Source organism: Canis lupus, chromosome 13 (assembly GCF_048164855.1).
Source record: "Canis lupus baileyi chromosome 13, mCanLup2.hap1, whole genome shotgun sequence".
Taxonomy (NCBI): domain Eukaryota; kingdom Metazoa; phylum Chordata; class Mammalia; order Carnivora; family Canidae; genus Canis; species Canis lupus.
In genome coordinates, this window is record NC_132850.1 from 23948124 (window position 1) to 23974980 (window position 26857).

At 35.6% G+C, this 26857-nt stretch overlaps 1 protein-coding gene across 3 annotated transcripts in view; it reads left to right on the plus strand.

Annotated features, from left to right (window-relative positions):
- Positions 1–26857, plus strand: part of OTOGL (otogelin like) — a 131750-nt gene that overhangs the window by 74110 nt on the left and 30783 nt on the right. For all 3 annotated transcript variants that reach the window (XM_072772890.1, XM_072772892.1, XM_072772891.1), the window contains 15 exons: positions 371–490; positions 3460–3576; positions 4497–4653; positions 5305–5331; positions 7806–7973; positions 9553–9831; positions 11816–11933; positions 16217–16296; positions 16609–16650; positions 19167–19240; positions 22192–22369; positions 22662–22804; positions 23036–23059; positions 23152–23244; positions 25233–25422. In XM_072772890.1, the coding sequence (XP_072628991.1) occupies positions 371–490; positions 3460–3576; positions 4497–4653; positions 5305–5331; positions 7806–7973; positions 9553–9831; positions 11816–11933; positions 16217–16296; positions 16609–16650; positions 19167–19240; positions 22192–22369; positions 22662–22804; positions 23036–23059; positions 23152–23244; positions 25233–25422 (1810 nt within the window). The remainder of the gene's footprint in view (positions 1–370; positions 491–3459; positions 3577–4496; positions 4654–5304; positions 5332–7805; positions 7974–9552; positions 9832–11815; positions 11934–16216; positions 16297–16608; positions 16651–19166; positions 19241–22191; positions 22370–22661; positions 22805–23035; positions 23060–23151; positions 23245–25232; positions 25423–26857) is intronic.

The following is a 26857-nucleotide window of genomic DNA, read 5'->3' on the forward strand; positions in this document are numbered from 1 at the left end:
TATGTATATGAATATGTACAAAACACATATGTGTACGTGTGCACATAAACAGTAGTGTCTTTATTATACTTCTGCAAGTTACTTACATTATTACTTGTATCAATGCTAAGGCAATGGTAAGTGTAGATAGATAAAATTTGGGAGATGGCGAAACATTGTTAAGAAATTAAAATAACTGTATATATATAATTAAATAAATATAATTAAGTAGATATGAAATTATGTCATCTTGAAACATATTTACATGGTTGTGGAAATTGTTAAAATGCCTATTTTTAATCTTTAAAATTTTTAGTGAATGAGCCCTTCCTTAAATGTTGAAGTGAGTATGGAATATGTTATATTTCATGATCATTTTCTTTCACTTTAGAACAAGCTATCAGGATTATGTGGAAACTTTGACAAATGCACTTCAAATGATATGACCACTTCCAATAACTTGGAAGTGAGAAATGCCCAGGTATTTGGAGATAGTTGGGCATTAGGGCAGGTAAGTAGAATATATATATAATAGAACTTAACATATTTTTTTGGTATATTTTTTGCCTCAATCATTTTATTCTTATAAGGAAATTTATTTAGATAATATTTTGTGTCATATTTGTATAGTAATTTAGAACTGACAAATTACTTTCACACTTACCTTCTCCTGTAATGCTTGTGACAATCTTGTAATGTAAAAGATATTGCCTCTGTATGATAGATGAAGAAATTGAGGCTCAGGAAGGTTAAATGACTTGCCTAATATTATATGTCCAGAAAGAAGCAGAGATGTCATTGAGATTCATGTCTTTTAATCTCATGCTTTTCCTTCCATAGCAAATGCTTTATCAATGTATTTCTATTTCTAATAATGTACCTTTCGCCAACTCAAAGCAATGAATAAATGAAGGCATAATTTCTTACCATCTGTTCTCCAGGGATGGGTGTGTGTGTGTGTGTGTGTGTGTGTATGTGATGAATAGGGAATGGATTATGGATTTGCGGTCAACTACCTTTGAGACAAATTTGAATCAATTAGGTTAGACATATATTTTTTTGAAGGATTTCTTGAGGCATTATAAGTATCCAAGGGAGGGATGAATATGAAGGCTTTACTAACTTATTAACACATAATCTGTTTTTATGTATTAATTCTCAAAGAAATAGTGTCCTATGGGCCACACTTTGAGAAATGCTGAGCTAACTCAGAAAACAGAGTCAAATCAGAAATTAGTATTACTCTTTTCTACTCCTTTTCCTTTTTAGCCTATTTTTCTTTCTAATTGAAAGTGGTGTCCACACTACAGCTTTCCAGTTGGTTGCTATTTGGCTAATTGCTTTACCACTTTACCTAATGTATCAAAATTTCTTTAAAAGCATTAAAGGGGGATGGGAGAAAATATTCACCTAATTTAGTAAAATTTAAGGAGCATATTTCAGTATGGCCTAAGCTGAAAAGTATAAACATTTTATTAGTATATGAACTGTCTATAGAGAGATACAAAATCCTTTTTACTATGGCTTTCATATATCTTGTTGCATTTAGAAGTCTCTCAACAAATTCTTACATTTGTCCTTTTAAAATGAGTTAAGGAATAACCAATTTATAATAATACTTAAATATGTGGAGTATCAAAGAATTTTAGACTCCCTGTGATGTGTATTCTTATTCATACCTAATGGCCAAAACAAAAAATTTTTAAAAAAAAGTTTTTCATTTGTGAAGTTCAATTTAGCACTTAGATGCTTTCCATCTAAATCCATATGATAAACCCATCATATGATTAAAGCACAGCCTTTGTCATTAGGAATTTAGAGTCTAAGTTCGTAGTTGAGGTAGAAGAATTAACCATGGGAATAGGAGATAGGTGCTTTGATAGAGATGAACACAGCATGGCCTTCATTACAGTCAAAGGAAGTTTCCTGAAGGAAGTGCCATTGTGCTGAATCCTACAAGACTTACAGGAGCCAGAAAAGTGAAGATGTTGGGAAATAGTGTAGCAGCAAAGGAGGGAGAAGTCCATGAGAAGGTGTCAGGAGGACGGGTACCTAATGAGAATTTCAAAAAATACAATATGGCAGTTCTGGAGGGCTTGTAGTAGGCAAAGGCTGGAATGCAAAGTATAGAGCTGCAAGGTATGAGCGCTAGGATCCTGAACTAGTTGGGAGGCTCTTATAATCCAGCTGATAATGATACATCAGTTAAGATTTAGAAAACTATACAAACTTGAGAGGCATTAAAGATTAAAATCTTCAGCATCTGTTGAAAGATTACATTTAGGAAGCTGGAGAATTCAAGAAAGTCTCCCACCTTCCTGGCTTATTGGTTAGATGGTGGCAAAGAGAAGAGGGATGGTGGAGGATAGTGGGGACAGGACAGTGGTGTAGAGATAAGTACAGGCTAGGATGCATTGAGGGAGAAACGACAGAGAAATTTACGTGGAGATGCCAAGTTTTGAGATGCAGGAAGGAGATTTGGGCTGGAAATAGGGCTTTGGCAGTTACTAGGATATACGGGTTGTTGAAGCCCTGAGAAGTATGCGGAATGAGAAAAACAGAGGCTTGAGGACCAAGCTTTGCACAGACGGGAAGGGGGAGAAAAATGGGGAGTAACAGCTAATGAATTAGCAGGAAACACAGAAGCAAATGGGGTCATAAGAAGAAAAAGAGAAGAGACATTTAAGAAAGGCCAAGTAATAAACAGAGTCAAAGGTAGGGAAAGGTCAAGTGAGGTAAAGACCGAAATATAAAGGTCAAGTGAGGTGAAGGCCAAAATAAAAAATATAAAGTTGCCTTTATATTTAGGCAACTCTGATGAAGAGATCATTGATCTCCTTTCCAGGGCGGTTTCAGGGAGGTGGATTAGAAGAGGCAGAGACCAAATTGCTGAGTGCGTGACAGGTGAGCCTGGAGACATGTGTGTAGGTGTAACTCCTCAGAGGATGGCTGTGACAGGAATGAGAGAGCTGAAAATGAAAGGAAAGAGAGTCATTTGCTCAATACAATTTTTTAGTGACTGCATTGAGGGCAAATTTAAAGTTTTTAAAAATATTTTATTTATTTATTTGAGAGGGTGAGGGCAAAGTGAGAGAGAGCATGAGCAGGGGAGGGACAGAGGAAGAGAGAAGCAGGCTCCCCGGGGAGCCATTCCAGGACCCTGGCATCAGGACCTGAGCTGAAGGCAGATGCTTAACCAACGGGGAGCATCCCCCCCAGGAGCCCCCATTGAGCCAAACTTAAAAATTGTTGACCTCTACTCTCTAATATGGCCAGAATTTTCATTGTTTGCTTAATTGCTTTCAAAAATAATACAGACTATTGAGTTGGCTGAGCACAGATGCTTTAGGAAAAACCTAAAAGGATGAGAATATGTGAGATGTGATTGTAATGGATGGAGTCAGAATACTTGACTCTGGTTTCAGCGGCAGTGGTCACCCCTTTGAAAACTTCCTCTTCTCCCTTATTTCTCTTCAACAGTGTGAAACCCCAAGTGAATTATTTAAACCCTGTGAGGCACATCAAAACAAATTTCCTTATGCCAAGAGAGAGTGCTCCATTTTGTACAGTGATGTTTTTGCTCCTTGTCGCAATGTGGTAAATGGATACTTTACTAAACTTTCATATTTACGTGAGTACTGCTGTATGTACTAGAGAGATGGACGGGACATAGTTTAGCTAACTGTTGGCTTTTCAGGTGGACTAACCATTGGCAGGAAAACAGATTTGGTCGTTTGTTTTTCTGAGGAAGTGATACATTTAGTTGATTGATTTTCTCCCTCACTCCATCTTATTTAACAGCAGACATTTGTACATAGTATTGGTAATATTCTGTTCTAGGTTATGAAGCTTTTTTACATACATCATACATCCTCAAAGCAGGAAATGATTGGGCAAAGCCATAAGTATTTGTTTTTCTTCAGAGAATATTGCTGCATGGGCATTCTTCTCAACCCAACGTAGAGTTTAAAAGTATTAGTGGTGGCACATTTAAAATGGTCTTAAAAGCATATACCAAGATGGAGTGTGATTCATTCAGAAATATAAATTTCTGAATGCCTTCCCAACATAATAATTTTAGGCCCCAATAGAAGTTGAAAAAATTTTAAGGTATTCAGAAAGATCAATAAAAGTACAGTTGGTGACAGAAAATTCTTTTAATGCCGTGTGCATATGCTAGCAATGAAACAATGAGATTCTACAAAACATCGAAATATTATTATATTGCAGGTGTTGAAATTATATTTTTTGTTAAATCCATTACCTGTTTTGCTAGTTCTTTGATCTTACATTTGCCTGATAAATTCCTTTCCCCTTTGGTCCATATATAGGTTTGAGATATTGAGAACTCTAGGTGGCAGTGTTAAGCTGATAATACCAAATTTTGAAAATCTACCAGTTTAAAAAAAAAAAAAAAAAAAGAAAATCTACCAGTTAGTTTTCTTTTGAAAGGTTGAATTTTAATCAATTATAGTTAGTGCTTATTGAAATTAACTTATTTTAAATTTCATTTTCAGATTGATGTTACTTCTTTTGCCAAAAATTGCCATGAAGATACGTGTAACTGTAATCTCGGTGGGGATTGTGAATGTTTATGCACAAGTGTGGCAGCGTACGCATACAAATGTTGTCAGGAAGGGGTATCGGTTCACTGGAGGTCGTCCACTATTTGTTGTGAGTACCCCAGTTAGAACATCGTCAGGTGGGAACCTTATAAGGAGATTAAATTGTCTTACCTTAGGACAAATACCATGGAATTCATGCAAATAGAATTTCTTTAAGATAACTAAATTTTCGATTCCTTTGACGATGCAGATAAATTGTAGTTTAGTTAAAGGACTTATAAAAATAAAAATCGAGGTAAGATTTTCTGTTCTGTTTGACGGTTGTCACTTTAACATTTGAACTATAAATTAAATACCGTCCTCAAATTGTTTATGACTTCATTCCCCTTATGGCTGTGAATTTCACTGTTCTGATTCTAAGAAACAGATCTTTTAAAAAGGTGTTTTGAATTTGCTTTCAGATTTGAGTTTATAAACTTTTTATTCACTTATGTAGATGGCAAGTCATCTAAATATTTTAACACTTTCAGTTCACATTTTTTAAATAGGCAGATATATTTGCCTACCTATAAAATCTTATGAAATTTAATTACAATACATCATCTTTAGGAATCCTCTTTGCTCAGAGGAAGTTCTCGAATAATGATGTCATTCTGTGTTCTTTCACTTGGTCATGATAAACATGTAACCATATTATGCATACTTTCAGACAAGTGGTCAGATTCTTATATAGTCTAATATTTATTCTTTTATTTTGTAGCACTTGACTGTGAATATTACAATGAAGGTATGTGACATTTAAATAAAGACTATTACTATAGCATTCTATGGGATATATTTTTAGATTAAAAGTTTTTGAACAACATGGCTGAGAAATAGTTCTTAATTTGGTATATAACTCAATGAAAGCCTTTATTTTCTAAAATGTATCTAAATTTCTAAGTACTTGGGTTAAAATAACAACAATGTGTAACTAAGTTATCAGCATTTAAGAAGCCCTCAATAAATGGTTTTTGTGTGACATGAATGAGTTGATGAATGAAGTTAGCTAATTTTTTTAGGTAAAAAGGATGAAAAGCATGTACCAAATGCTTATCTTTTACCACTATTTATAAACATAGACATTATTCACAGATACGTCATAGATGTCAAACAAACTGTAAGTGTGATTATAATATAAGGAATTTATTTCATCATCATTGAAGGCAAAAAATAATTATTTACATATTACCAGAATGAGAATTTATTTATCAAACAGTATAATGGATCTCTCCTAGCCCCACCAAGCATCTAAATTTGCAGTGAGAAGTCTAAGAAGAAGTGTTACCTAGAACTAAGTCATAGATATAAGAAGAGACAGTGTTATATCCTCAGTGAAAATGCCATATATTGACAGAATTTGAGCCAGCTTTTTGCCCGACCTACTTATTGAGGAAGGCATAGCCATGTAAACGTAATTCAAATGAGTAAGATGATCCAGTACAGTGCTCATTTTGTCAGTGACTGGACAAATTCTGGACTCATGATGGGATAAATTAGACTAATAGTAACGGGAAAACTAGGCCATTACAAAACCCAAGGCAACTAATCAAAGACATTTTTGGTGCCTTACTGAGCTAGGGAGAAATCTGTCAGCTATAAATACCTAAAGAAAGCCAGATAATTTTAGAGAAGTAGAGAAAATGGATTAAAAAGAAAATTGACATTTTAGTTTTTGGTTGCTTTTGTTACATTCATGGAAGTTCGATGGAGGAAAAAAAAAACTCAGCGTTAAAAAAATTCAGTGGTAGTTAGAGAAAATATAAGCCAAAAATATCTCTTGTTGAGGACTTTACACACACACGTGTGCACACACACACACACACTCCACATCAATCCTTTGGATGTCATGCTTAAACTGTGACTGCTTCCCTCATATTAATAATAGTAATATTAGCAATAGCTTTTATCTTTAACTATTTTACTTATAATTTAAGCTTCAAAATTTGCCTGTAAGGTATTATTATTATTAACACTTTATAGAGGAGGAAACTGAGGACCAGAGAGTTTAAAATAACTTGGCCGAAGTCACTTAGCCAAAAAGTGTAGGAAAATGAGATCTGTAAGTGATCTGCATTCAGAACCAAGGGGCTTGACCTCCATGCTACGCTGCCTCGTGTACGGTTAACACATCCCAATCTAGGAAAGATCACTACACACTGTTACCATGTGCTCTACACCATGGACACAGACATCAGTTTGAAAAAAATGCTCCAGTAACTTCCTTACTTAAGAATTCCTGCCTCACACAGTTCTGCTGCAAAAATCTCCATCTGTGCCTTTGTACTTTCTGGCATTCCTTCTGCAGTCCTTTGGATCCCGAAGCAGAATTTTCTATGAATATTGATTTTCTACCTTTTGCTACTTGGTACATTTTGCTTTCTGTCAACAAGCCTGCTGCAGGACTAGTGATGGTTCTTTTTTCTGAAGTGTTATAGGATTCTTCAAACCGGTTCTTTCATGTCATCTATAATACTATATTGGCATATTCAGAGGGTGAACACAGCGTATTTAGCCCCCATGAGACACTGATCAATTCAGTGGAGTGACAGGGGAATCTATTTCTTGTGATCAAAACAATAGAAAAAGCATTAACCTGACAAGGAGAGTAGGAGTTTATAAAAAAAATAATGCGATGAAGATTGATGATTGAAGGGGAATATGGAATTGAGGAGATTGTTGATAGTGGTCATGAAAAGAAACTAATTTCAAATGACCATTTTTAATTTGTTAAATTAAGTCATCCCAAATAATTTAATAGATTTTTAAAACCCATTAGTCTTCTTCAGATATTCAGAACTGATATATTTTTCCTTTATTAAATACTGGGCACTGTGTGATCAAGCTAATGTAGAAATAAAGAATTGTGATTCTGTAGAAGGAAAACAAAAAAGTAGGAGAGTTCAGAGGTTACAGTTGAGCTTATTCCAATAATTCTTTAATGCCAAGACCGTGTATAATATCTTCATGTTCATTTTATGGCATTTACTAAAAATATAAATATTTTATTATTGTGTGGTTGTCAGCAAGCAAGGACTTCAATATTCCACTAAATATTGTTGTGTAAATTTTAAGTTCACTTATTATATTAATGATGAATACTTAAATGCACCAAAGTTTTTGGAGTATTTCTTTGTTATTAAAATGTAATCCCATTGAAATGACAGCTCGAATTGTAAATCTCCCATGCCAATTTATAATCTCTTATTTGCATTTAACTAGGGCTTGGAGAAGGGCCGTACATGCTGGCAAGTTATGGACAGAGTGGCCTTATTTTGGGGGCCAATATGACCAGTAGAAGCATTTTCTCTTTGCCAAGGAGTAGTATTCATGGCAATTTATTTTTTAATTTTATGATCACTCCAGGCCTTTTTAAAGAGAAGGCATCATGTAAGTATAGTTTCCAGTTGAAAATAGGAATTTTATTTTCCATTTACATTTTTTCATTTGTTCATGCAGTAGCTATTAACTGGGGATCTAATATGATTATGGCATTTTTTTTAGGTGTCCTAAGAGATAAAAAATAAAATAAGACCCTGGTACATGAACCAGCTATCTCTTTTGTATGTAAAATCTTTTCTTTTTTTATCTCTTGGCATATATACGTTAGAATTGCAATTACTTGATTGAATTTTTGGTCCTATATAAAGCACAACTTAAATTTTCATAAAAACCATTGTAGACCTGATTAGAAATTTTTGAAATTTTGATTTGACATCAAAGTTAAATATTATTAAGAAAATAAATCAGAATGTTATCCTTGTATGGCCTTATCTGTCCTCAGACCTGGTCCCACATTTACCGGTTTGCATCTGTGGATCTATACTGGTCATATCCACTTGGTGCTCATTCTAACCAGTGGTTGGTGTCCCTTTCTGATCTGGCGATGCTCAGGCTCTGTTATTGCTATACTAGCACTACTTAGAATCATGTATGAGGTATTGTATGAACTTAGGAAATATTTATTAAATGAATCAGATTTAACTTTTATATTTATTCTGAGAAATCTTCCAATTTTTTATTTAGAATGAATTGCTTTTTTCTAGTAAAAAACACTCCTTTAGTTCTTTTTAATCTATGAAAACACCTATCTTTTTGCATCTTCTAGTGCTCAGCAGAGGGACTTGCAAGTTTTAAGATATAATCGATGCCTTTAGAATCGATTAAGTGAGCTCTTTATTTGATAATTCATAATAATTGATGTTTTTAATATAAAAATCCTAATGGATTTAAACTAAAAAATTCAAACTTAAAAAAATTAAGATCTAATAAACCTAAAATTTCAATTCAAAAACCTTTATATCATGGGTTTTACAAATATAAGGAAAGCATTTTGAAATGCTTAACAAAAAAGGATGACACTTCTCAAATGCTTTATAGTTTGTTCATTAGCCATTTGATCATCTATTGGGAAACAGACAATAATGTTGAAAGAGTAGTTTCTATCCTAATGCAACAATATCACTTGCAAGAATATTTACCCATTAAGAACCCAGTGATATTGAAATGCAATGACATGCCTAAATGGGATCTATTTCCCTATTCTTTGATATCACCCAATTTAGCCATTGGGAGATTCTGTGCATTTGAAAATGTTAAAGCTTGTAAATACAAAATATGTGTCCAATTAACCATTCAATTCCTTGTATGAAATTGTGTGCTCTGGGCTCCTAGGTTGATATCTCCCCCCCCCCCCCCCAGGGACATGAGAAATCATTTAAAGAATAGAATTCAGCAAAGACTGATCTTTTGAGCTGTCACTGTTATTCATTATATTAAAATATTAATTTTCCTTTTAGAGCTCTTATAATTCATTTCTGAAATCATTAAGATTAGTATTAATTATATATGACAGTTGTATAGTTCTATTTTTGTCCACTTTATAAATATATTTATAATGCTGATGTTGATGATCTGCTTTCTTCAGAGAACCCAGGGGGTGTCAAACACACTGCTCTATGTTTTACAGCATTGGCACTTATTTCCTTGGAATCTGCTGAAAGGCCAAACTATTTTCTGTATGTCCATGATGATGACACTCTTAGTTTGGAACTGTGGCAGGCGAATTCAGCCTTCCATCGGAGAGCCACATTTTTCCACCATCAGGGGCTCTGGATTCCTGGTTACAGTGCATTTGAGTTATACAGCAAGAAAGGCTTTTTCATCATCTTCACAGATTCTAGTGTCAAAGCATCAAAATATGATGATTCCGAAGAATTCAAACATTCAAGTAGCTTCAGCATAGAAGGTATGGTTATTGAGATTTTCACAAGGAGAATCAATATATAATTTACATTATGGCAAAATATTAATCACATTTCAATTTTTAAGTCATTCCTAAAGGAGTACAAGTAGATCAAATAGTATGACCTTGGGTGAGTAGGTTTCTTAACCTCTTTGTCCTTCAGTTTGTGTGAAATTAACATAAGGAAAATAATAATATCTACTTTGTAGAGTTAATTATATCACATAAATTAAGTGGTAAACAGCTTAAAACAGCCCTAAGTAATGTTACTTTTAATTGTGGCCCCAATTATTGCTTTCAGTAATATCCGGATTTTGGAAATAGAGTTTCCTCACATCTCTTGGGTCTACTGTTTGTACTTACTTTTTCTTTCCTAGAAGATAGCTTCTCAATAACCTGATTCTTAATGATAAAGACAGCATGTCTATCTCTGTCTTTTGAATAGCAGGGTATCTAGTTCTATTGATCTCTGGAAGATTTCCCTGGTTCAGTGGAAGCCTGACTTTGTTTCTAGAAATTCTTACAATTTTATAACTATTGAATTTTCTGAATTTCAGGGAGGAATCTTCACTGCATCATCTGATATTTAAAAGTCATGATTTGTTTTCAAAATCTAGGAGCTTGACATATACCTTGGGTCTCCCAAAGAAATTGTTTCATTTTAACACTTCATTCATTTCATTCATTCATTTTCCTTTTTTCTTGTGGATAAATTTCTGCAAACCTTCATAGTCTTTGGATTTTAGAAATTCAGACAAGCTTCAATTTTTTGCCTATTAAGAAGGGTTCCTGTACTGATTAGAAAATGAGTCACTGACATGCTTATTACGACATTCTATGGAGTAGATATGATATTTTTACCTGAGTTTACTTAAAAATTGAACATTATGAGCCTCTATTTCCCCTCCAATCTAGAAATCTGCTCCATTAGACTAAGACCCAGTGGCCCAACCTGAATTTTGGAGAAGTGCCACCAAGGACATTATCAGCATGTCAGAAACTGGTATCTTTGTGGGAAGGAAAGACCCCTAAGAAACTCTAGGGGTCTACTCTAGTCTTGGAACCAATCCTCTGTCAGGATCCACAATTCCAGTGACCCAGACTTAATGGCCACTTGAACATTTGGATGCATAGATGCCTTCTGAAAAGTTTTATTTCCCTATTCATACTTTGGAATTGCATTCAGTATCCAGAATCTGAGAAATATAACCTCTACCCTGAACTTTCTCCTTTGTGGAGCTCTTCTTCAGAGATAATTTTGGACTGCTACAGAAAGACTGTTTTATGTTGTAGGAAGAGGAAACTACTGGCAGAGTTTGCAGGAGAAAACTCTTCAGTCTTCAACCAAGGGAGGTTTTATAACTGTTAAACATGTATTATTAAAATCCATTCATTTATTTCTGTCATCAGATAATACCTATCATGTGCAAGGCAACGCTGTAAGTACTGTGAGAAGAACAAAGATGGAATGCTCTTCCTAGGTTTGATGTCAGCAAACATGTCTTTGGTCTTACCATTTTCCTAATTGTTTGAATTTGGCAAGTCATCTGGCTCCTGTGAGCCTCAATTTTTTCATTAATAAAATGAAAACAATACTCAACAGGCTTACAAGAATAAGATAGAATAATAGACAGAAAATTACTTTGCAAAAAAGTAAATTTCCAAACAAGTATTCTGTATTATTATGACGTGTAAATCATGAGAACCCTCCGAATGTAAAGAGAAAAGATTTTTAATTTTCTTGGCTTTCTCCAACTGCTGGCTTTTTAAAATCTTTGGAAGGTAGACTAACAATTACATGTTCAATCTTACCATGAAATTCTTTCATCACCAAGCAATTGCAATTCCTTTTCCCCTAGTGCTGTCTTTTCTACGGCCTTACGGTCAAGGAGGGGTCAAACCCTAAAAGGGTTACTATCATAAATCATTACTTTTCAAGCTGTACATCAAAAATATGTGCAAATAGAGACTTTATTTTTTTCCCCAGAAATCCAGGCAGCAGTGCCCTACAGGAGGATGTGTGAATGGAGATATGAACCTTGTGCCACTCCCTGCTTTAAAACATGTAGCGACCCTGAAGCACAAGCATGTAAATTTCTTCCACCGTAAGTCATGTTTAACTATCCATTGAGCACATTTCAGTACTAGCAGATTCTTCTCTCAGTGGATTTTTTTAGAACTTTAAAATTAAAAAAAAAAACTTCTCAAGAATAATTTGTATGTGCTCTATACTTCTAATGAGGCCATTTCATTTTATTCAAGCAATAATTATTGAGGGTCTGCTTTGTGGCAGGAAATCTAGCTGATACAGATATAGCAGTGAACAAAACAGTTAAAGTACCTGTCCTCATGCAGCTTATACTTTGTTGGGTTAAGGCAGAGAGTAAACAAATAAAAACATAAATATGTAATACAATATATTGTTAGATGGAGATATGTGTTATGGAAAAAAATAAAGGAAACTAAGGGAGACAGAGAGCATAAGGCATGTGTGTGTCTTTGCTCATTAATGTAGGGCGGCCAGGGAAAAACACATGAACAAGATAGTGCATGGTCAGAGATATAAAGGAAATGAGGGAACTGGCCAAATGGATATCTGGGGAAAGAGTCTTTCAATCTGAGAACAGTGCAAAGGTCCTGAGATAGGAATGTGCTTAGTGCGTTTGAAGATAACCAAAGAAGTCAGTTAGTTGGAGCAAAGTGAGCAAAATTGAGAGGTAGGAGCTGAAACCAGAGAATCACAGTGTGTGAAAATCATACTGGGCCTTATGGTTCATTGTGAGGACTTTGTTGTTGTTTTTTATTTTCTCTGAAAATGCCCTAGTATATTTTGGACACAGGAGTCACATGATTTGATTTATGTTTAAAAAGTTCCTTGGGCTGTTGTACTGACTGATGGGAAGGAGAAGGACAAGGGCAAAGCTGGTTAGTAATTCAAATAAGACACAAAGGGGATTTAACTAGGTGGGTAGCCCTGAAAGTTATGAAAAATGTAAAGATTCAGAATATATTCTGAACTTAGGGTCATGAGTTACGCTAATTTAATATCAATTGATTTCGTATTAAGAGAGAAAAAGGAGTTAGACTCGAGTGTAGACCTTGGCAGTCTGTAGGTCGGACCATATAAAATTGCTGCTTTTGTAGTAAAAACTGGTCAAATATTAACAAATTCAAGGGGTTCCACTTACTGGAATGACTTAGTTGTTGTTTACCGAGGTAAGGAGGATGTTAGGAGGAGCAATCTGCAGGTTAAGTCGGGGATTTAATTTTTTTTGAGTGGGGAGGGAATTTAATTTTGAGGATTTTAGATTTGAGTCTGAAAATTATTCATTTAATTTGACAAAACGGAGAATAGGAAGAGGCAAAATGGAGACAGAGCATAAACAGCTTTTCTCTCTTTTTTTAAAAAGGAGTTTTGCTGTAAAGGAGAACAAAAAAAGGAACAATAATAGGAAGGAATTTTTTTAAAGGATCATTTTACATGAGGCATTTATGAGCTTCTTTTCTCTGACAGAACCTGGCACTACAAAAGGTCCTGGGCATATGAATGAATGAGACACGGCCCTTCTTTTAAGGAGCTCCCAGTCTTTAGGAAGAAGATAATGATAATACAGTGGGGAGAGGGCTAAGCAATAAGGACACCAGCTAGCACCCTGTGGTGTTTGTAGCAAGGGCTGTGAAATGGGTAATCGTTTTATCCCCATTTGCAGGGGAAAAAACCCACAGAGGCGCAGAGAGGGGACACAGTTTGCTCTCAGACAGTTTGCAGGGCCCCTGATGCCAGGCTTTTAACCTCAACGGGGTATGAAGTGAGGTGGGAGCAGAGAGAAGGGCATATTTCTATTTATTTTCCTAAAAACAAGAACAGCCAATTCTTTATGAAGACACGGTCAGCATTCACTTGGACCTCTTGTATTTGCACACCTATTTCTTGCCTCTTCGGCGAGCCATCAGAAGGAAGGGACACAAGGGTGGGGGGAGCAGAGTCAGGAGGGCACAAGGGCGAGGGAGGAAAAAGAAAAGAGGGCAGGGAGCATGGCCAGCCTGGCCCAGGCGAGGACATGAGGGATACTTTGGAGAGGCATGGAGCCAGTTCATTACTTCTTGTGGTATAACCAGGCTCCTGGGCCCTGCACCCCAGATCCTCAAGGCTCCCTCATTTGGTCTGTAGCTATTCCCAAGCTTCTAGCACGGTATGGAATGGTTTGGAAACAGAGAAGAGATTCAGGATGAAACTTTGCCTCTGCCAAGCTGTGTCTCATCTCCACCTCTTTCAACCTCTCCCCCTGCCCTGCACCAGGGGGCCTAATTACTGCTCCTCCTTGCACGTGCAGTCCTGCAAGGAGACTCTAGTACCTCTGCACCCCTCCTCCAGGTCCCCAGCAGAGCCACCATCCTCATTCTGGATGGCTGCAGTCTCTGGCACAGAGCAAGTGTTTAAAAACAAAAATATCTAGCGAAAATGAGAACTTCTATGAGAAAAGATGCCCACCAGCATACCGTAAGGCCCATGTGTAAATCTGGTAGTTCCTGTTAGGTAATGTTATGAAGAGATGGTCTACGCTTGAGGCATTTATTTATGAGTCAGAAGTTGAGCAGAGTATCAGTTGTATGGCAAAATAAAGAAAAATCTAATCTTCTTAACAAGGCATGTTAAAGGAATAAGTTACTAATGTTTGCAAAATATTTTAAGAAGGTGGCTGTGGTTTTGATTTGCATAAAACAACTACAAGGTAATTGAGTTGCACCAATTACCGCATCACAAAAGTGACATTTATTTCATTTAATGATAACAACTGGCCGTAGTCTCTTCAGCAATATATTAACTTGAATTTTTCTTTTTTTGGTTGACAAAGTTTAGAGTAGAAGAGGGATATCATATACCAGTTAAAGTTTTATTATTCAAGTTCGCTTTGTAAAATAAACGATTGGTCACATAAACTAAGCTGTTTGTTTAAAAAAAATCATCTGTGAGGGAGGTATCCAAGAGACGGCTAAATGTGTCTCGTTAAAAGAGAAATTAGCATTTTTTTTTTAAAGCAATAGTTCATGGGTTTCCTTCCATGAACTAGTGCCCTCTGGTGGCAATATTTACTCTTAGTGTCAAGTTCATTTTCATCTTGAATTGGAAAGAGGCCTTGAGTATTTTTAATTCAAATTCTTTACAGAAGTGGCAATTGGGAATGTCTAAAATTATTAAAAATATTATTACTAAATGCTAGTGTATTTGAAAGGCAGATAAGCAAGGCTTTTTATAAAAAATATTTTCATTAATTCTCTCTAGTATGTATGAATCTAATAATTGGTTATACACGAAAGATTGCATTTATTTCCTTTGAATCAGAATAAATTGGACTCTGAGCTTCAATTGGACAAGAAAGAAAATGTAACCTCACTTGTTATATTGTCTTCATTCCCTTTGATAAGAAGCATTCCAGAAGGTCCCTCTTGTCTTTGGCCCATGACGTCCAAGCCATAGCTTCTTTATTTTATTTTTTATTATTTTATTTTATTTTTAAAAGATTTTATTCATTTATTCATGAGAGGCAGAGACAGAGGCAGGCTCCCTGCAGGGAGCCCAATGTGGGCCTCGATCCCAGATCCCAGGATTACACCCTGAGCCCAAGGCAGGTCTTCAACCACTGAGCCATCCAGGCATCCCTACCATAGCTTCTTGAAATTTGGGACCCTTGCCATGCTTCTGCGCCATGCATGAGAAGTGAAGATCCTTAGGAAAAACCAGACATCCTGGACCTTGAAATCCAGTCTCCAAAGGTTTATATACAACCACATCCTCCTAGGACTCTGCCAAACATTGGGGCTCTTGAGAAGGGCAGCTTCTGCTCCTCCCTTTCCCTGTCATCAAAGAACAGCAACCATGTTCCACCTCCATCCTTCCCACCTAGAGATTCCCAGTATCTTTCCAATGAGTTTAGGGTTTACTCATGGCCAGGGAGAGGCACTCAAGTCTCTTGTTCAGCCAGTGTCCTTAAGGATAGTTAAAAAGCATCTCTATCTGCTGAGATTTGGGGGAGTGTAGGAGGGGAAAGTACCACAAATGTAGATTACAATCACAATAAATGAATCTTCTGCATTTCCAGTGATTTATAGAGCGTGGCTTTAGTATGTTCCAAACATAAGCGTATGTTTTGATAATTCTGTGTTCAAATTCTTCATTAATCATGAGCGATATCCCTTCACCATCCCCTGGGGATTGGGACTTCATAAAATGAAGTATGATGGGACAGTAGCAAATGGAGCACTCCTTAGTGCTTGACAAAGAGAATAGAAGACTTTCAGGAAGAATATGTCTTAGTTGCATATATTAAATGCAGTAGTTTTTATATTTTAAACTTTTTTCACTTTGATTTTTTTTTTCCATGTAAAGGGTTGAAGGATGCTTGCCCTACTGCCCTAAAAATATGATCCTTGATGAGGTCACCCTCAAATGTGTTTATCCAGCAGACTGTAAGTGGGAAACTTACCTAATTTATTCTGAAAAATGATACACTTGACTATTTTTTTTCTCTGCTGATAGCAAGTGGTTGTAAGCAGAAGTTTTAGACAACAAACTTTTATAAGATTCTTCTTTAATATCCCTTCCACGGTTTTTTGTTTCTCCTTACCTTCTAAAACATATTCATCTTCCATCTAACATCCCTCTTGTACTCTCTCTCCCAAAACATTTTTCTTGAAGCTAAAGATCCCTATAGGAAGTATATATGGGTCTCATTTTAAACATAACTGATTAAGGAAGAGTCTCTTTGTGTTTTTTTGTAGGCATACCTCTGATTCCCACAGAACCAGCATTAATGCCACCAGGTAAGCCATCTCTACCCATGTTTATAGCTATTGTTGCCATTTGAGACCCTAAAATTAGCATTATGTAATTGAAGTCTTGGCACATTTATAACAGCTCCTGGCATCGGTACTATCCTACTGATTAGAAAACCCAGCAGTCACCCCATTTCATTGCGTAGCTGCTCACTGGCTCAGTGTACCAGGTTTTCTGAATGGCTCCTCCATTTGGTTCACCTCTTCTTCCATTTTGGTGGTATGAATGACAAGGACTCCCCTCACATTTTAAACCCAGAACTTGGGTTTCACTAAATGTTGCTTAAATTTTCACAGTGAGTGAGTTCACTCTAAAGAGATGTTAATGCAAATGAAGTCATCCTTTGGGCACTTCCATTTCCATTGCTGTGTCCTGTCCCAGCCTCTGGAGTAGCTATTCTGGTTCAGACCTCACTCTCTCCCTCTCTATGAAATTTGGCTTAGGAAAAGATTTGGTAAATCTACTCACACAGTAAGGTTTGACAAACAATGTATTATTTTTCCTGAAATTATACTTTAGAAAAGTTCAGATAGTTATTCTTTTTTTTTTTTGGTTATATTATTATGGTTTAATTGTATTTCTGATTAAATTATCTGCTAAGAGAGGCAAGTAGGTGTTGTGACCTTACATAGGAGTTACAGATTTCATCTTTGATGCTAAGAGCTTTTTAAATGAAAATGTTCTGAACCAACTATCTAAATAAACAAGTTTTAAAATCAAAGTGCAGGTGGCCTACAGACACCTCCCTACAACTATCACTATTACCACTATTCTTACCAGCTTCTATTTATCAAGTGCTTAGTCTATGCCAGGGATCGGACTAATCAGTTGCTGTACATTTAATCCTTGTAAGTCATTAGAAGTTTCCATGACTCTGTGCTTATTGTGGACCAGAACTTCGTTTCCTCTTCTGTGACTTAAAAGTTTATGATGATAAAAATAAAAACATTTAAGTCTGTATTAAGTTTCATATTTTCTAGAAGATGCAACATCAGTATATCATGAACACTACTCCTAGGACCAAGAAATGGGAATTTTTGTTCTTCTTTATTCTGTAAGTTAGAACCTACAAAATAAGCATAACACTGAGGTTACTTAGAGAATTTATTTAACTGAAAAGTCAATTTTCTCTTACCTTATTGGATAACAAAAAAGCTTCTAAAGACTGGATAATTGCCTTCCAAAAGATGTCCACCTCTTAATCCCAAAATTTGTGAGTATGACCTTGCATGCAAAGGGACTTTGGAGATGTGAATAAGTTAAGGATCTTGAGGTAGGGAAATTATCCTGTATTACCCAAATGTGTCCAATATAATAACAAGGGACTTAATAAGACAGTGACAAGAAGGTGAGAGCCGGAGAAGGGGACAAGATGACAGAATCAGAAGAGGAGAAGGGAGAGAAATTTGAAGATATTATGCTATAACTCTGAAGATAGAGAAAGGGACCATAACCAAAATCCTCAGGCAATTCCGAGTTGGACAAAGGAAGGAAACCTATTCTTCCTTGGATCCTCTAGAAGGATGCAACCCTGCAGATACCTCAAATTTTAGGACTTTGACTTCTAGGACCACAAAATAATTAATTGGTGATGTGTTAAGCCACTAAATTTGTAATAATTTGTTACAGCAGTAACAAGATATGAATTTTTATTTTTAAATCATTTTAAAAATATTTTATTAATTTATTTGAGAGAGAGAGAGAGAGAGCACAGATGAGGTATGGGGCAGGGGGGTAGCCAGAAGCAGATGTGGGGCTAGATCCCAGGACCCCAGAATCATGACCTGAGCTGAGGCAGACTCTAAACTGACTGAGCCTCCCAGGCACCCCTGAATACAGTCACTTCTAGGCAATATCAATAATGGATACTAATTATAGCTAGACAAAATTTCAACCATTCATTTGGGTGGTTCTGTGGTCCTTCAAGACTTTGAGCATTTTGGAGATAACTTTAGTCCTAACAAAAAAGCTTCTAAAGGTGTCTTACAAATTTTTTACCAATCACATCTTCCCTTCCCATGGATCACTCCTTCACCGCACCCACCAGCTGGTGGTCCACAGCACCATTCATCCTGCTTGCAAGGAACACGTTCTAAGGATTCACTAAGGGAAATGAGTCAACTTCACTACTTATTTTTAAAAGGGAACAATATTTGTAACTCCTGAGCATCTTTAGTAATACTGATATTTTTACCTGTTCAAACAATTGTGTTGAAACTCTCAAGATAGTGAAGATGTTTATAGAAGGTGGTGAAAACTCAGAGCTCTGGAATAAGAATTCCCAAGTTTGAATTTTGCCCCGTTACTTACTAGCTTACCTGTCTAGACCTTAGTTTCCTTATCTGTAAAATGATAAGAGTATTGTCATCTACTTTACAGAGTTCTTGCGAGGAATAAATGAAATAATCTGTATAAAAATCCTTAGCACAGTTTCTACTACACAAAATTCCCTACATGATGGGTACCATTCCACTAATGGAAAGGATATCTTCATTTCGAACAGGTCCAGAAATGATTACTCCATCAGACTTCGCTGTATCTGACATGCTAACGCCAACGCCAGGTTTGGAATGTGAGGTATGGCCGGATAATCTATTCCAGCTACTTGCATTTCCTTATAGCATCTGTTCAAGTCTCTGTATCACTATCCAAATGCTATTAAACTGCTCTTGCTATGCTCTCTAGTCCATCTTTGCCAAAAGATAAGAAATATGCATCACATTTTAGCAGGGGTTTTTTTGTGCCCCCTCTGGGGCACAAACACATTTATATTTTCTTAACTAGTTTAGATATGTCCTTCTAATTAAGATTCTGGTCACATTAAGGAAAACAAAGTTCAAATGAGGTCGTAAGTGTGGTCTTTTAATAAAAAGTCAACTAACGTAGGCTTTTCTGTAAGGCAGGCATTCAAAAATATTTATTAAGCAGCTATTATATGCCAGGCACTATGCCAGATAACAAAGATACATTGGCAAGCAGAAAAAGATAACCCCCTTGGACCCCAGAGCTTGTAATTGTCTTGGCTCTCACTTCAAACATGCCACTTGTTAGATAAACCAACTGTTCATTCCACCAATATTTATTTAGCACCATTTTTGGCCAAGCGTTATCCAAGTACCATAGATAAAACAATATAAAAGCAAGCAAAACTTCATGCCTTTATAGAATTTATATTCTATATTTTAGATAACCACTAAGCAAAATAAGTTACTGAGTTATAGAAAATCTTAGAAGGTGCTGCTAGGGGAAAAATAAATAAATCTATTTTCAATGACACGCTCAGAAAAATCCTCACTGATAAGGTGTAACGTTATAGTAAAAGATCTGAAGAAGTTCAGAAACAGCCACACAGAGAACCAGGGCAGTGGGAATAGCTGTGGGAACCAGGAAATAGGGTTTCAGGCCGAAGGATCTGCAAGTGGAAAGGCTCAGAGATAAAAATGTACTTGACATATTAAAATAATAATAAGGAAACCAGTAAGTAAGTAAGCAACAAGATTTAAAAAAATGAGATTATTTAAAGCCTTGTAGATGATTGTAAAGACTGTGGCTTTGATTTTAAAAGACTGGAAAACATCAGGTATTTTTGAGCAGAGAAATTACATGATCTGATTTGTTTAAGGACCATTTTAGCTGCTGTGTTGAACGTAGGGTGTAGAGACAACAGAACCAGTTAGGAGGCTATCGTGGGAATTAGGCAGAGATGATGGTGGCACTGACCAGGAGATAGCAGTGGGGATGGTGACAAACATCTGGGTTCAGGGTTTATTTTGAATTTAGAGGCCACAGAATTTTCTGAAAGATTAAATGTGTGGTGTGAGTGAAACAGAGGCATCAAGGATTCTAAGATCTTTGCCCTGAGCAATTAAAGAATAAAGCTGGCATTAATCAGGATGGGGAAATTGTGGGAAGTGAATGGGGTGAGTGTCATCAAGAATTCAATTTTGCCTTGTAAAGACTGAGATTGCTCTTAGACATCAAAAAGCTGCAAATGTACGGATCTTATAGATCAGTATCTTATAGACAGATATCAGAGATCAAGCTGAATTAATTTTGGGGAATTCTCAGTGATGGGATGAAACCACAAAGGGAGTGAGTGCAGATAGAGGAGAGAAGAAGGAAGAAGACATGATGGGAAACAAGCAAAGGATAGTGAGTAAGAGGAAACGGAGGAGATTGTAGGTGGTCTGGGAGCCAGGAAAAGTAGTAAAGAAGATAGAGTAATAAGCTGTCCTAAATCTGTTAGGGGTCAAGTAAGGTGAGGTTTGAAAAATCATCATTGGATTTAGCAACGAAGAGTTCATTGGTGACCTTGTTTAAAAAGTTTCGGTGGAAGAGAAGGTATAGCTTCTTTTAGGCAGTTTGAGATGTTGTAGGGGCTTTAGTTTTTTCTGACTGCTTTCATTTTCCTGGTTAAATGGAAAGTAGGGTCAATCCTGGGAGTTGATACAATTGCACACAGAAAATTTTGGAAAATCAGACTTGACTATTTGCCTCCTTTTGGCTCTTACATTTAGAATTACTCACTTAATAGTCTCACTGTTTAGAAAGGGATTAAACTCTTTTATCCTTGTTTTTGATCATATGTAATGTTGGGATGGTAGAAACTGACTCACAAAATTTAGGGAGAAGCAAATGAAATAAGCTACTGTTAGTGCACGGCATATGATCGATGCTAAATAGGCGTTAAATTTTCTTCCTCATCCCCTGAAGTGCAGTATAGAATAGTGGTCAAAATCACAGATTCCAGAATAACAATCCCTGAACTTAGATTGTGACTCTACTACCTATGAGCTATGGAATCTTGGACAAGTTACTTTGACCTTCATCCTCCTGCTTTCTTCAACTCTAAAACAGGAAAAACCAATGGTACCTGCCTCAGAGGGCTGTTTTGGGAATGAAATGTGTTCGTTAGAATACTATCTCAAACACAGTGACATAAATGTCTGATCATTGCTATAATTATTACCATAATTTAAATACAATACAAATTATAAATTTTGAAAAATCTACCACTGATTTTTTCTTATTCATCTATAAATCTGAAGTATATCTAAAAATTAATTTATAATGATTTTATCCAGGTGCTGTAAGACTAATCTCACATATGAATTTTTAATGACATATTTATAGTGTTTAGTAGTGACTTTTTAAAACTGACATTAACAGAGTTGTAATGATATACTAGCTTTCCAGGACATATGAGGGCTTAGACCTGTTCTGTATAACATCTATTTGCAAAATACTAAATCAAGACAATTTAGGACAAGACATCAATTGACTCTGATGTCTGAGTATATGGGCAATTCTGATATCAAATCAATACTAAGGTAAAACTTGAGTTCAAACTGAGTATTTTAGAGAGGAAACATCAACAAAAATTCTAGTGGAATTCTAATTATCTTTCAGAAGCTTTCATCTTTAGGAAACATACACCATGGACAACGTGAATGGGGAATTAAAAAGTTAATTGACAATATTTGTTGAAAATAGAAAAAAAGAAAACTAATTTGCTTTTTTATTAACAGCCTCCACAATTTGATCCTGTTTACAACTGTAGCCAGTATATATGCCTTAATATGGAATGGCACTTGTTCAACTGGTCTCTTAATTGCCCAAAGGAAGTGGAAATGCCTGACTGTGGTTTCCGGGGAAGACCCGTTCAGGTGAACAGGGATATCTGCTGCCCTGAGTGGGAATGTCCTTGTAAGTCTGCATTTCTTACATAGCAGTCAATTTTCAGCCAGGAGGAGATTGTTTTTTTTGTTTGTTTGTTTGTTTGTTTGTTTTTGAGCTGATCACCTCACTCATCATGCCAAAGTTATTGCTGAACTTTCTCCATTTAATTTCTGATTTTTATTTCCCAATATATAACTTTTACAGTTGCTTCCTGTCAAACATAATAACATGAATTAAAAAAAAATTTAAGGAGCAAACATTACTACAAATACAAATAATTGGTTAATAGACCAAATCTGCTGTCTGCCATTTTTTTTAGGTCGCTGTTCCATGTTGTCAGAATTGAGCATTATTACATTTGATGGAAATAATGCAGCATTGTATAGTATGGCTTCTTATATCCTAGTAAGAATTCCTGGGGAAATTATCATTGCTCATATTGAAAAATGTTCCACGAATCAGGTAGGTTATCATTCATTTTTGTGTCATTTCTTTATAAATCTATAGCTGACGTACACTGCAACGTTAGATATTCTCAGAGCAAGAAGGGACTCAAGAACTCCCTGAGATTTATCTTCTAGTACTGAAGACAAAAAACGTTTCATGTGAATATATTTAAAGGCATGTAAAATTAATTCAAATAATGATTTTTTAAAAAGTCAAGTAATATATTTTTATACATTTTTTTTTCAGAATGGAAATTCCCCTAAAAAGCTAGTGAGTATTTGCAAAGTGTTTCATAAATTTTTTCTCTTTATTGCTAAAGTTATGTTTAACTCCATAAAGTTTTAATATTTTTTTCAATTAAGACATCCTCTGGAAGAATGTATGGACTTTGTTTTAAGAAGTTAAATTTGACAACATCTATACATAAAATACTTGTTAATCGGGCAGCAAGAAAGGTAAGAGCACAAAGTTAAAAGATATCCTCACATTAGAGAAAATTAAGAAATTATGTTAAATATAATTATTTCCAAAAATGAGGAAAATTAAACATATTGGAGTTTCATTGCTATTGTGTTTAATCATTCTTTTCAGGGACAGTCAACAAATATGTTTCCTCATATTACATTTCTCCTTCTGTAATGTCCCAACTGTTGAAAATATTTTTCCCCTTGTGAGGTTAACTGTAACAGCATGTCAAATACATGAAAGCCCTCTCGGATGATGTGAGTGCCTGATTTCTTAGTGTCGAGTTAACAGTGTTTTAAATTAGACAAAGTGGAAATGATATAAAAAAGGAGGAATCACAAGGTTGAAAAAAGTAGTTAGCTAAGAATATCAGAATACAGACCACCATGAGAAAAATAGTTTCGAAGTACTGATAATGTTAATTTTTTTAATGAATATGTGATAGCTAAAATAGGAAAAAATGAAGAAATATTTAACTATTGAAATAAACTGAAGAAGGAGGATGTATTATAAAAAAAGATTGGAAAAAGCTATTTGGTTTTACAGGAAAAACCTTTACTCCAAGGGGTATTTATTTACTAGAGACGAGTAAGTGATAAAGCTGGATACTTCACTTATATGGTTCTCTCAGAGATGTAAGAAAATAAAGTGTAAAGATTTTGCTAAAATGACTGAGATGTTATGTGCTTTCTAGAAATAATTCTGCCTTTTTTAGCACAGGCCAAACATTCTAGAGTGGAAACAATATTAAAATGGGCCTAAAATATAATAAGGTGTTAGAAAGCTTAATTTTAAGTAAAGAAAAATATATAAATGGGGAAATTGTTTGGATGATAGCATTTGTATATACCTGCAATTTAATCCAGTTGATATATTAACAGGAGGAAGTGGGTGGGAAATAAATTTAAACTCAAATCTGATCAGTGCTATTAGTGATCATTTGGGCCAAAGGGCTTAGCTTTATCTTCAACTGAATTCATCTCTGGTCAGGTATTGAGTTAAAAGCTGATTATTTAAAAATTATTTAATGAGAGTTTACATGATAAAGAACAAGGTCCTGGTTTCTAGTAACTTGCAGCTGTATGTGAGGTGCTTCAATGTAATTGCCGATTAGAAAGCGGTAGGGGGTATAGTGATAAAGTATGACTCATATATCACAGAAACAGGTTCCTTAATGCAGTTTATAGGAAGGTGGAATAGGTATTTTCAGAGGAGGTGACACCCAAGAGAAATCTTAAAGGAAGCAGAAATCAACCAGGCAGGAATAAGGATCTTTTAGCCTATAGGCGGCAGTAATGAGGAAGATACAAAGTGGAAAAATTGGATGGTTGGTGAGACATGACCCACAAAGTTACTGCTGGTTCCATGTCTTTGTCATTACTTGAAACAGTTTTTCTAAATATAATCCTCGGATTGCCTACATTTGTATTACCAATAATACATGCTAAAAATACAGAGTCTAGAGTCCCATCCAAACATAGGAAATTGAGTCGCTGGGAAACTTCCTCTGTGCCAAGCTTGGTAGATGACTGTTAGGAGTATTATAGGGGAACACTGATTTAGAAGATCAAGGAAAGGATCCAGGTTGAAGAAAACATCCTGAAAATAACTTTATTACCCTACGTTCATATTAGTAGATAATGGTGTAATTAACATAAATTGACAGAAACATCAGAAAAGCATAGGTAACACAAAAGAAAGTTTTGAAGAAACTTTAAAACTTTAAGTTTTGAAGAAAATAAGGGGTAACAAGGTTAGAACAAATACTGAATGTAGCAAGACACAACAAAGGAATAATAAAGGAGCTTGGAGTTGTGAGAAGCGGTGTCAGGCAGCAGAGAAATAAATTTTTTAGAAACTTAGGAAGTAGTTTATATTCAACGAGAAGTAATGGAATCATATGAATTCTACTTTTAATGAGTATATATTTAAACATACACATTTTTCTAACAGTTGTCAATTCATTGTGTTATTTTAGGTAGAAGTGGATTCTATTGTTGTGCCTCTGCCCTTTTCAAGTCAAGAACTGTCCATAGAAGATTCTGGTACCATGTATGTGATTACGACTCCAGCTGGACTAATCGTGAAGTGGGCTCACCTTACAGGGATCATAGACATTCATTTTGGCCCTGGATTTAACTTGTCATCTTACACAGAAGGACTCTGTGGTGAGAATTGCTCTTCAAATCTGAATTTCTTCCAATTTTTCTTTCCTGTTCACGTTACACCATTTTGCCCCACTTTTCATATTTGAGGTGTGACATTAATTTTCAGTTCCCCATGTGAGTACTAAAGGAAAGCGGCGACTTTCAATAAATGGGCTAAGAAGGAAGAAATAATAGTTCAAGTCACATATTTTTTGGGAAATACATGTTTACTACTACTACTGCGATACTACTTACATTCTTGCTAGCTCATCTTTATTAATCATTAATAAAGTGCTAAGCCTTATTTCACATATTTGAATTTATTCAATTCTAACGGTAGCCCTCATAAATCGGTATTAATTCGTAAGTGAGAAATAGGAGTTCCAGAAAGATTAAAGGCTTAAATAAGTTTGTTTCTTCCTTATTATGTTAAAATTTGAAATATGGGAAAACTTAGTTGCTTAAGCCACCTTAAAGGTTACATACAGGGAACACATCATTCTCAATATCACATCTCAAGATGTGTCTTTACACCTAGCTTAATATCACATCATATCACATAGACACATAGTTATAAGCCAAAGGAGACAAACTAGAGACACCTCTAGGTACACAACAGGATAAAAAAACTATAATGCTGGCTTTGATGTCTGATGGAGGCTATTCTCTTTGTAGCTCTGCACTCTTAGGGTGAACATCAGTTTCCTCATCTTTCAAATAAAAATAGCCACATTCTACTACCTTCGAGATTGTTGTTAGGGTTGTATATGAAAGTTAATGTCAAACCCTTAATGCATTGCTTACTACACACCATCAATGAATGTTAGCTTAGCAAAAAATATCTACTGTAATCTCATAATCTCACTCAATGAGTAAAAGTTTACTGACCTTCTGAGTGTTTTGACTCCGTGCTTGGTGCTGGCAACTCAAAAACAGATAGGACTAAGTCCTTTCCCCTAACAAAAGACGTAAAGCAAAATTTCTTCTTTAAAGCATTTAGTGCAAAGTTTGGCTAAAAAGGTTTACATATTTCCTTGCCTATTTGTAGTGTGATAAACAGTACAAAGTTCTATGGGGACTGAAGGCTATCACTGTGGAAATAGTTATTCTTGAGTATGTATAGTATTGATTATACATAATAAATCAAGTTATTGGGTAATGCTTGGAGGCTTTAGGAATGCATATTTTCTCAGATGATTAAAATTTCTGTATGCTATGATTTCTGTTTGATCTTGTGGGGGTTTTTTCTTTCACTTATTGCCAGCTCATGCTTTTACACACTGTAGAGAAGGGGCTAGGATCACCTTTTTTGCTAACCAAGGGACAACCCCTAAAGTTCATGACGTCCATAGTGGGAAGAGTGGTTTTTGTGAATCAAAGCTGGGTGCTATCAGGTCTGAAAAAGTTACAGCAAACAAGAGTGTGACCTAAATTGAGGATCCCAGAATGGGAAGTC